Below are 12762 nucleotides of genomic sequence, written 5' to 3' on the forward strand. Positions count from 1 at the left end.
CTCTTGCACCAAATAATAGGTATTATAATACTTGCTAGTTTTCAAATGCGAAGGTAGGTACACCGATTACACGTGCAAAGCTCAAATAAATGAAGATGGCGCTGCAATTGAATAGAACTTTGGTTTATAAATAATTGACTTGAAAGGTTCTTTACCGTGGGTGTTCCGTGATTCATTAATTAATTCGAATTCATTCATAAATTAGATCAGTTTATAGGCTTTTATCACGTTTTGATTCAAATTTGCCGCTTTTTTACTGACTGAAATACATGGCTAGGTTATAGTAGCATTCCATAATAACTTTTTTTTACTAATTTGAACGCGTCAACTGCGTTTAATTTAATTGTCTATGCGACGGTGAGAGCAAGACGATTATGCGTGATGCGTTGCGCTAAAGCGAGATAGAGCTTATGTCATGGCCGCATTGCACGCCATAAACGTTTTGTCTATGCCGCGCCAGTCAGTCATTGAACCATTTATGAACGAACGACAGCTAGAATCTCAGAGGCCCCGCCTATAAATCTGTTATTTTATTTCAGTTAGTTTTACCGCGATGATATTATTATAAAGCAGGAAATTAGGTAATAGAGAATAAGAAAAAAACAATACAATATTACAAAATAGTTTACTTTATTTAGTGTCATTGTTATAAAAATGCAATTATTGATTTACGGTTTCGTGAATAAGAAAGGAATTACTTGGTTTTCCGGCAATAGTTCCTAGTGAACAAGTGTTATTAGAATTGTCAAAAGCCCGATGTTTGTTAATTAAGTCGTTGAAAACGCGTTTGTGTCATAACAGGGCGGCAATTTTGTGAATTTGTTGATACTATTTTTAGTGGGTGTTGTCATTACTAGCAAGCTTTATTCGGATTAGGTCATCGAGTGTGTCGTGTCGAACATGTGTGCCGGGGAAATGTGATGTTAACAGTTTGTTTGGTTTCTTGTTAGATATACAAGAGTGAAGACTGCACCATGGGCACAACGATGAAGCTGCTATGTTTGTTGGCGGCCGCGGCGCACTGTTCGGCGCTATGTAAGTATTTGCATATTTGCACGTATCTTCATTTATTCCTCGTATAATTTGCATTCATGAGTATTTTTTACTTGCCAAAACTGTTAGTGATTAACAACTTGCCAGGGTTCATAAGCTTCATAAGTTACTTCACAAAACATTCAGTTTTCAATGTAAAACCTGTTGAAAACAAAGTTGTTTGACCTATTCCATGTCAAATTCATTCATTACATCATTCATGTTACTTATTAAAGGTTTTTGATATTCTCTGTCTTAGTTGATCTTCTCATAAACAGAGATAAATGAAAAACTATGGTCACAGTGTCATACCATTTGTTAAAATTATTAGTCTATGAAAAAGTTGTTTCCTACATGTTTTGTCTTTAATAAAATAAATAAATAAATATTACAAAAATATAAAATAAATACTCTCTCTCTCTCTTTAGCCTTTTTCTACCCTTTGGGTGTAGGCCTCCTTCATTTTGCGCCATTCGTCACGGTTCTGTGCGATTTGGAGCCACTGTTTCCCCACAGTCTTCTTAATGTCGTCGTCCCAACGCATCTGGGGTCTACTTTGAGGATGCTCGGAAAATAAATACTACCTTTATAAATATCCACATTTAATAATAACTAGCAACCCGCCCATAAACCTTCCTCTTGAATCACTCTATCTATTTAAAAAAAACTGCATCAAAATCCGTTGCATAGTTTTAAAGATGTATATTATTATTGCATATTTAATTTTATAAATTTTGGTAAAATAAAATCAGTTATTGACTAGAAATAACTATACATATATTATATAATACAACTATGAAATTATTAAAAGTTAAATAAGACACTGTCAAATATATTGTACATATATAAATTAATCTTTAGATTTAAGATAATTGCCTTGCCCTACCAGGGCCCATGTGAAACTATTATATATGTAACACCTGTGTACCATGGATGCAATAAATAAATATGAAATATGAAAGATCTAAGCATACATAGGGACAGACATCCGGCCAGACTTTCAAGGCACTTTGTTTTATGTAGTGATACACAGTCTATGCAGGAAAATTTTGTTTTTATTGAAATAAACATAAATAAATAAATATTATAGGACATTATTACACAAATTGGCTAAACCCCACAGCAAGCTCAATAAGACTTGTATTGTAGGTACTTAGACTACATATATATCATATACAAATATCTGTGCTCATCAAATAAATAAATGCCCTTACTGGGATTTGAACCCAGGACCATCGGCTTCATAGGAGGGGTCACCACCCACTAGGCCAGACAGGTTGTCATACAAACATACATGTTATTACTTATTAATAATAATAATAATAAGACGCGAGTTGGCATAGTGGCTGTGAGTGTTTACAGCCACTGGGTAGAAAGCGGTGCACACCTCTGCACACCCTGAGCCACTCACGCGATGTTGTCCCCTTGTCGCTCTGTGCGAGCGGCCGTTTTCAGGGACCCATATTGTGAGTTGGCGAGTCACCACCTGTCCATTTTTTTCGTGATTTTAAACATAGATTGGGGCAGGTGCCATAGTATTTCCATAGACCCGGTAACCAGTACACTAACATCTCAACACAATAGCCTAGTTTATTTTGTTTCTTATCATTGCAATAGTCCTGCACTAACCGGGGCTTGTCCTTGGGTGCACTAATAAAGTGCATACAGGGATAATCGTCGGTTGGTGTCACATCACCTTTTAGAGTAAATTGTCTTTTTACAAGGGGCCTCTGCGTGGCTTCGGCCCCACGCACGCCTTCCAAATGTCCGGGACCCCATGGTCCCGAGATTATGTAAAGGACGAACATAATAATAATAATAATAGAGCCTTTTATTCCTTAAGTATACATGTAGTTACAATTCATTTTGCTTATATTTATTTTCTAATTTAAGGACCCCTTCTGGGTATAGGCCTTCTGGGTATTATTACTTATTATTTCCACTTTGAGTAATAATTTTCAACGTTTTACTAATGAACCAACATTCGTTTTTTTATTAGGCATTATAAGCATCGCTCATTGGGAAAGATAATTTGTTAATTCTCTGTGTCTAGAAAGATTTAGATTGAGATTTATGTATTTCAGGATGAAAATTACACTATAAATTTGCATCAATGTCAAAATTATGCTTATCTTCTTATCATGATCGTCAAACATTACATACTAAGTAAACTGTTGTCTAGAATCATTTCTGTTATGGTAGCATTAGTGTGATATCTTTAACATAACTTTGGCAATGAATATTTTGGAGTATTTAATGCATGCAGTAATGATATTTCATTTACATCATGCACCATTGTTCCATTTTGGATAGCACTAAATATTCATCTGTGCCCAGTTTATGCCATGACAATTAGTTAAAGAATATTTTGTTCAAAATATTCTTACAATTTAGCACTCCACTTGCATTTTAAAACATGCATATGAGAGCACCCTTATTTTAAAATAGAGCAGCAAATATAAAGTAATCTGCCTCAAGAGGAATTTAATTCTCTTATGTCTATCCAGGCCCACTTCATAAACTTTACCGAGACCTTCAACAACTGTAACCACAACCACCAATATCTGTAGAGCCATGAAACTTCGATTTTCGACGTTACCTATAGCTCCTATTATTGCTTTGAATTTTGGCATTATATTAAAGTTTACTTTGATGTTGAGGCTATTCATTCATTTATTCATTCACACCTGATGTTTGTCGCCAGTGACGTCGCCGCCGCGGATAGTGAAGCAGCCAGCGATGGAGGAGCAGCTGTTCATGGTGGCGCAGCCCGGCGAGGCCGACAAGCCCTTCATCATCGAGTGCGAGGCCGAGGGCGAACCCGCGCCACAGTAAGTGTATTTACTATACTTAGTCTACAGTGACGCTGCCGCGTATAGTGAAGCCCACGATTGAGCAGCTCTTCATGGTGGTGCAGCCCGGCGAGGCCGAGGGCGAGTCCGCGCCACAGTAAGTGCCCTTGTTTAGTCTAGCTCTCCGGTTCGTATGCGACGTGCCTAACTATCAGTACTATCAGACAAATTATTAGAAAAATTCTTTTAGAACCAATGTCGAGATGTCTACAGCCGTTTTTCGCCGGTGGATTTCATAATCGGAGACCGTTTAGGTACCTACAGGACAGCTATTGTGGAAACCGCTTATAGGGTGACAGGAAACTCTGTCGTGTTTAGGCTCCGAATCTGCACATGTGTTGTGTCGTATTTTGCTAAAATTGACCTTAGGGCGATCGTTTAGCCTGTTTCTACCTTAGTTTTATCACGCGATAAATAAATCGTAATAGGGTATTTGACTACTAGTCAAATCAGTTTCTTGTTTCAAACTGTCAAAACGATTTTGCTACTATGGAATTTATATGAAACACTAGCATGTGACGTCACAATCAAATTACCTACTCTTTATAGTTTTATACGGGGTTTAAAATAGAAATTGTGTCTAAAATTAACTGCTGTCTACGTTTCTCTATTATTTAAAATTTGAATTATTTAATAATTAGCCAAGTACCTATATGTGTGCTGGAGTGCTCAAATTGATCAATTATTAAAATAAATCAGTTCAAATAAGTGTTTTGTGTTGATCAATTACTAGTCATAAAAGGCGGTTATAATGTGCCCAGTCTTGTCCTTGAGATTATTTATACCTCATTGTGTAACGGAGCAGCGCTTACGAAAAAATGTCATCCAATTCATCCACGCGATTATACTTTATATGTCTGCAACAGAGCGATTTATTGTTACTAGATTTGGCCGCGATATAACAAGACTCCTAATATGTAATGTATTAATGGTATCGGAGTATATTGAAATTGAAAATCTTTATTTCAGGCCTGTCGGCCCATATTTTGTTAGTTTACAGTTCTTAAAAATATATTAGTAAACACACATAAATTGTAAAATAAATAAATTAAAATTATAAATAAGGGTTCCACTATGCATTTGTTTTAATACAAAATTACATCTAAATTGATACAAGGTTTAAGGCACAGCCTAACATCTGATGCCCGCCTGATAATACTCGTATATCCAGGCTCCAAAACCCAAAAAAAAGGGTGGTACATAGTCCTAGTTCGTTACCCTCCTACAACATAGATAGCTATCAGACAGAAGCGTACAAAACTGAAACATTTGTTTTGTCCTTGAAGGCGCAGCCGGTTTTAGCACGTCAACAACACTCAAGTCTTATGCGAATAATAATAAAGACCGTGAAGGAGGGACCGGTAATTTTTCGTACACATTAGCCGGTATTTCACGTTATCGCACTTTTCGTAGTGTAAAAGTCGCACAACCGAGTTTCATAACATTCATAAACAACAATGGAACGAAGGAAGGAATAAGCTTGATCAAATGTAGACTAGCTTTCGTTTTTAACAATGTTTGATGTTGAGGAGACCCTTCTATGATTGACTGATAGAGAATGTCATTTAAGTGGATCATTTATACATTGTTGCATTGTATACAATGAAGTTTAAATAAATAAGTATTATCGAATCTCTATACTTAAGAAAGAAATGTATAGATACTAAGTTCCGGCCGTAAGCTGTTAACTTGCAATAAAACCTCGGTAATGACTTCGCACCAGTTAAATATTGCAAGTTCTAGTGCCAAAATCGGTACGTCACAGTGTGGCTTGGCGCCATTCATTCCTAACCGTAGTCACAGGGCGGACACGCCATACATCTTAAATCACTTGCGTTTCTATGTGTGAACGGCATGTCTGTACACGCGTCATGCGTCATTGTGTGAGTAATTTGTTTAAAAACCGAAGTGAGCGTTCGCCAAAAGCTCGTCAATCTGCTGTCGCGGGGCGAGGTAATTCGAATCGGGGCGGGGCGGAGCATGGCCGTTCTGTATGATAATACAATAGTATTAATAAGTAATAACTTATTCTGTGCCGTAGTTCGTTGACACAATTATTTAAACAATGAGCCCATAAACTATGGTTAACTTAAGATGATTGCTTAACACCGTTTCTTGTAGCATCGCCCACATTGATAACTGACCTTTCTTATACCTTATTCCAAAGGCATAAGATCCGCCGATGGTCCGTTTAGAGTTTCCCTGTTAGTAATGGACGGATGAAGTTATTAGCGTTAATCCATTGTAAACTTTATCTTGATACTAGTAAAATCTAAAATTGCAATGTTTTCGCGAAGACGTGTGAGCGCTTAATTCAGTGACATTAGCTCATCCTGTGATCTTGGTATAATTTGTTAAATGTTATAATAAATTAAAATGTTATTAAAAATTTAACTGCCAGAAATATGGTCTGAGGGCTGATTGCTTGTATCCTGTAAATTATTGTAAGAATAACTGGTTGAAAACTAGGTCCTATTTATAGTGAAACATGTTCACGAAACAAATTATAATAACAGACGCAAACTTTCATAGATCGATTGACACAAGAAAATAAATGTCAGTTCATTAGCCCCATTAAATTCCTGCAGCATTTAAGGCTGGAACGTGCTGACCCAAAACGTGAAGACATCTCTATAGTAGATCTATAGGTAAATGTAGTAGGTATAGTACACACATCCAATTACGCATAGTCTTGATTGATAGTTCGCCTCATTTGATGTGATGTCTGACGTCTCATTCCATATGCAATGAAGCATATTTCTATGTCTAGGAGAAATACCCATCTCCCATTTCTTTGAAAGGAAAATTTATTACTCGAGAGGGAAGATTTTTACCTTCGAAATGTTTTACTAAAGATGCTTTTCATGCAATATCTCTGTAATCTGTATAGTAGAGCTAATATTACACGAACTTTTGGGCTGGTGGATAGAAAAAGGTAAAAATCGACTATATAGATAGGTTTTAACAGCATTAATTAAATTACGAAAATCTAGGTTTCTATATAGACTTAGTCTTACAACTGTCACTGTCCAACTTTTTTCTTTGGACGTTTGAACCATAAATTATAGGCAGGTTAATATATTGTGTGATATACAGTTAATAAGTGTAGGTGAAAACGGGGTTAGGCGTAAAGTTTCAAGAAAGGCGCCTGCAACCCGACACTCGCACTATAATCTTGTTAGCCAGCCCGCATGTCTGCCAGACGGATTTCTCGACCGACATGTCGTAACGTAAGAATGAATTCTCCGTATTCCTGAGAACAGAGTAGTGAGGGCCCTTATAAGATGATGACGGGTTTACCCTAGGTGCCCTAGCTTAGGCGACACTACCTACTACCTGCCTACAAAGCTGATGGTGCCCCTTGTTTAATAAGAGCTTAAATATAATAGGGTATTTGACTGTATTTAAAATAAATTATTTTACACCATGCATGAAATAAAGCACCAGAATATTAATAGAGAAACGTAGACAGCAGTGAGCAGTTATTTTTAGACACAAATTCTATTTTAAAACTCGTAGTATCAAACTATAAAGAGTAGGTAATTTGATCGTGACGTCACATGCTAGTGTTAGAAATACCATGGTAGCAAAATCGCTAACTAGCAATGCTATACCTTACCTTAGGATTTACAAATGTTCAGTGAACTCTGTCAAAAATGGCACCGAATTACCCATATAAGAATTGCTCAAGACTTTTTCATCTAGACACCTGCTCAGTACCCGGCCCGTATAGGTTTGTCTGAAAAGAAAAGCCTTTTAAGAAAATCAACCTGCTTTCTTAGGGTGTTGTCATAGGTGTTCCCAATGGAGACATAACAAAAACTCATCTGTTCTCACTTAAATTACGCCGACTATCCCCCAATAGCAGTCTAATATTTGGGAGGGCCAAGTCGTATTTTTCACCGCCCTCCCTGAAAAAAATCTATCGCACCGAAATAAGTTACAACAACGTAGCCTATCTCTGCAGGTGGACTATGAGAATCGCACGGCATCGCATCATTCTCAATTTAGATCCTTGCCAATTTAATTCCACTTTTTTCGTAGATTCCTATACATTATTTAAACTTTTAATATTGTATATTATGTAACACCCTATGTGCACACTTGCACAGGGTTTAAAAAAAAAACTACAACTTAGTTGTAAAAGTTGTGGAATTCATCATAACTGACGCGAAAGCAGCTTTTTACTCAATAATAATTCATTCATTGAACGTGAAAGCGAAATTGAGGTTATTCAACTGCAATTGTCATGTATTTTTGGATTACGGTCGACTTAACCACTATTTATCGCATGTAGTAAAATTGTCTTAAAATAAAAGTAAAGGTTGGTCCAGAGATAGAAGCTGCTTTTTGCAGCCGTTTATATGACTACAAAATTAAACAATTGGAGGAAAGGGGACGGCCGCTTTTCCATACAAGCGTAGTCCCCATTTTCCTCTCTGAATATTGACATTATGAAAAATATTTTTGCATAATTTGATGTATATTAACCATAGCAATGCCCCTACGTTAGACTTTTTTTGATTATTGTAAAAATTAGGAGCGAACAGATTTCATATAAATTTTTAAATTCTCCTAACTTTTATAATAATAAAAAATTCGACAAAAATCAAACGTAGGGGCATAGTTGTGGTTGAAATACAACAAATTGTGTCAAAATATTTTCAATAATGTCAATATCCGGGTAGGAAAATGACTACGTTTGTATGAAAAGACGCTTTCGCGCGGGTCCTCCACTTCCGTCTTAAATGTTAAATGCATTTTATTGTAAAATTAACCTAATTTGCATTTCTGTTATAATTTAATTTTATCATTAAATCATGTAAAAAATATATAATGAAACGTACCGAGCACGAATACCGAGCTAAGTCAATACTAGAATTTTAGAGACGCCATTCTGAAAATCGTGTACTGACTTTGCATCACTTTTGCAAGCAAAATGTACCTGACCGGACCATCCAAAATGTGATCAAACGGTACGTAGACAAACATCAAGTGGGATTCAAGCCGAACAAGAAGTGTTCAAAAACCGACTATTAACACGCCCAGGTTGCAAAAGAAAGTGTTAAAGAAGGCGAGACATAATCGTAGCAAATCTGACCACTTCGCTTCACGAGAACTTGGCTTGACCCTGTCTACCTATATATATCGGCGAGTAAAGAACTAAAGAAATCAACTGGGACTCAAAGCAGGAAGAAAAGATGCAGCCCCAAATAAAATCAAGGGCAGATTGACCGGTGTAGCTAAGCTTTACAAGGACAGCATTCCCAGCGGTCAAAATTTCTTCTTCGTTTTATCGAAAACGAAGAAGAAATTTCGATCATTTCATCATCTGATGAAACTTACGTGACAAATTCTATATCGGACAATGAACTATAGACACCAATTGAAGACACTGCTCTCGACTGGGAATAAGCCAGCTAACAGCATCCCAGCGATGAAGCTAAACTGGTAGCGGATTTCTAAGGCAATCGCAATTAAATCTAGAAAATCACTTCAATCGATTCCGCTCCAAAATACTGAAATGTGCTAAACAGGGTCCTGTTGGGTTGTAATTTTTTTAGCATATTGACTGTAAATAAAAGTAAAACTAAATACGTAATTCAATTTTTGTCACTTTATTTCTGTTACGTAGCACAATTTATATATTTGCAAACGGCCTCTATCTCTGGACCACTCTTTAGTATAAAAGTAAATACGTTAAATAAATTCGGGAATAGTGAAACTTAAAATAGGTCAAATGGGAACTAGCATGTCGCAAGCTGCAATTTTATTACAATTGACAACATCTTCGTACTCCGTCCCAAAGGTCGTTGGGAATGATAGCTCTTTTGTGTGTAGTGTTCTTTGAAGAGTTGTGCAGTGCCTATTGTATTTTCAATTGTATAAAATATTTAAAAAAAAGAAAATGCAATAGAAATATAAGAGAAGTATAAAATATTGAGCCTTTTTTCCTACTACGATGCAAATAAGGCATAGTTTAGTTATTTATAGAACGTTGAATGCAGCTTTAATTTAAAATTTGACTACCACCAAATTGATTACGTATGGCTCATTTTAGACGTGTGAGTGAGTGGGTGTGCAAGGCCGTCGTCTGACACCTTTACGTGTGTTGTATCTACCTGAATATATGATATATGGGGCATTTTCTATGAAAAGGGACCTTATTGTCGATGGCACTTACGTCGCACAGCGTCGCGCGGCATTGTATTTATATCGGGGCATCGTTTATAATGGCGTAAGCGCCATCGACAATAAGGTCCCTTTTATAGAAAATACCACATATGACTAACATGACTTATCGATAGTGCGAGTCCAGCTTGTCCGTATAGGTATAGGTAACTTTAAAATATTCAGTAGGTATGTGGAAAACTTAGACTCGCACATTTACGGGTACATGTTGTACATTTTGATGTTCTATATGTTATTATGACTATTGATGATGATGAGTTTTAGTAAAGCTTTTCTTATCAGTTATTGTAATACACATTCTATGCAATGCATTCTCTTATTTTACTGATATCTTTTATACTTACAGCGGAAAGTCTTGCTTACGGCCAGAGGTTTATTAAACCAGCCAACCATTTTTAATACCCCGTCGCTTTAATTACTGTGACATATATCTGCTGCCGCCATATTTCTTGTAACTACGCCAAAGTACTAGACAAGCTGATATTGCAACTATGTAGTTGTAAGATGGAAACCAAGTAAAAGCCAAGTGGGTCAAGTAGGACCGAGCAAGTAACCGCGCGGGCATAAAAGGTCAATGGCATTGATATCATGCCCGTAAAAATAAGTATGACGTAATGTCAACGATTAAACACATTGGAGTTTTTGTGCGTATGTCCTTCGCGCTTGTTACAAGATCGTAAATAGTGGGAGTTGGAGATAATGTCCGTATTGATAAAGTCAGACCAAGACTAACTTCTGCACAGACTTTGCTTTGTAACGTAAACGTCAAATTCCTATGAAAATGTAACGATTATAGTGGCCACTTCCACACTTTGTACTATAAACGTCAGTACAGAGTTAGCTTAGACGAACTCTATATGTGTTTGTTCTTAATTATGCTGTCATATCAATAAAAGATGGTTCACCAAAATATGATGGAGTAGCACACACTTTTTACGCAATGCTTTTTGCTGTACATCATTAAATTATTGGAGGGCCCCCTAATAATAATGATAAATGGCATTCTTTAACACGAAGCAATGGTGCCGTGGGACCTAAAGAGAATTCTAAAATTAGAATTATTGAGAAATTATCAACCTTCTATAAAATTGAAAATAGCCCTCTGATTATACCTATAATAGAGTTCTGATATTACATTTTAAATTTTAACCAAAGACTCATTAATGCTAACCACAATGGATGGGTCGTTCTAATTTTAAAGCAAAATTAATAGTGTGGTTTATAATTATTGCATAAATATTAATTTAATTTAAGAACAATAGTCATTCATTTTATTGTTTAGCCATTAATGTCGTCATTTTCTTTTTATGCAAAAGCGCACTATAATATATTTGAGTCAGAGTAAACAAACAGATACCACAAAGGCGATTCGCATTGACAACGGGGAGCTACCCTCCAAACAAAGGTGCACCGAACAGAACTGCGTGTCAACAAAAGTTCCATTTAACTTTTGTTCACTTTAAATCCCCGCGATTGCGGCAGCGGACTGAAAACTCATCGCTTTCGTGAAGCTTTCGTGCCGTATATTTGATGCGCCTTTTTTATTACAATTGGTTTGATAAATATAGTATTTTTAGTGTACTTTGGTGTGGCTGTTGGTTTAAAAAGCCAGCTTCAATAATATTTTATGACCTGATGACACACTTGATGACTCACGTTGCTACAGTTGTTTAGCAAGGATATAAAGGACCAGGTAGACAGATGAATAATTTATACACAGGTATTCTATTCACTAACGTATAGTTTAGATACTTAAACATGTTTCATCTTTATTAGTAACGTAATTTATTTTCCGACTGCCCTTATGCGGTTTAATTCCTCTGTTCTCTTACAACTACGAGAACTAAACCATTTGTAAAAACATGAACTTGCTGGGGCTTACCAAAACGGCCCTCTTCATTGGTCAAGCGCTGGTTTATCGCATTTTTACACATATAAACTTGTTACTTAATTGTTTATAAAGTGAACCCCAACAAATAAATATTGTAAATTGTAACCCCTTCAAGAAAAGAGCGTACTCCCATCTGAAAGGCTGGCAACACACTTACAACCCCTATATGGTATTGCGGGTGTCCATGGGCGAAGGTAATCGCTTACTATCAGGTCGATTCGTCTGCTCGTTTGCCTCCTATATTATAAAAAAAATCAAAGCTTTGATTTTAATAGACAAACGAATATTATCCATCAACAAATCAAAGAACAATATTGAATTTGTATGAATTGTGGTGGCTTGCGAATCTTGAGCACAATGAAGGCTAATAAACAACAACATGTATGAAATGTCAGGCATCGTCACGATTGCCGCCATGGCGTGGCTTTGCGTACGTTATGGTGTCGAGTGTCGCTTCTTGACTGCACTTAGTTTTGCAAACAGGCTCGGGTTAGCGTAGAGATTGCGTTGAGATAACAAGTCGTTGACATGCGAAAACCGGCCAAGTGCGAGTCTCTGTGTATGTATGTATGTATGTGTCGTTAAACATCACTATGAAATATGTTTCGTGGAAAAGCAAAACTGTATGGGTTATATTTTAAAACGGGTAATAAGGTTCACAATTCTTAACTTCGACACCAATAGTCTTTTGAGACTGATCGATCGACGTGCACTATGCACATATGGCTCTTAACTAACAGCCTGTCGGTTCACTGTTGGCCTATACCAATTAACACTTTCATACTACGGCTACTT

At 36.6% G+C, this 12762-nt stretch overlaps 1 protein-coding gene across 3 annotated transcripts in view; it reads left to right on the top strand.

Annotated features, from left to right (window-relative positions):
• Positions 1–437: 437 nt before the first annotated feature.
• LOC134755635 (neuroglian) overlaps positions 438–12762 on the top strand; it is a 50653-nt gene continuing 38328 nt past the window's right edge. For all 3 annotated transcript variants that reach the window (XM_063692145.1, XM_063692143.1, XM_063692144.1), the window contains exons 1-3: positions 438–581; positions 951–1035; positions 3737–3863. In XM_063692145.1, the coding sequence (XP_063548215.1) occupies positions 975–1035; positions 3737–3863 (188 nt within the window). In that variant the 5' untranslated portion in view covers positions 438–581; positions 951–974. The remainder of the gene's footprint in view (positions 582–950; positions 1036–3736; positions 3864–12762) is intronic.

The sequence above is a fragment of the Cydia strobilella genome, chromosome 3 (genome assembly GCF_947568885.1).
Source record: "Cydia strobilella chromosome 3, ilCydStro3.1, whole genome shotgun sequence".
Taxonomy (NCBI): domain Eukaryota; kingdom Metazoa; phylum Arthropoda; class Insecta; order Lepidoptera; family Tortricidae; genus Cydia; species Cydia strobilella.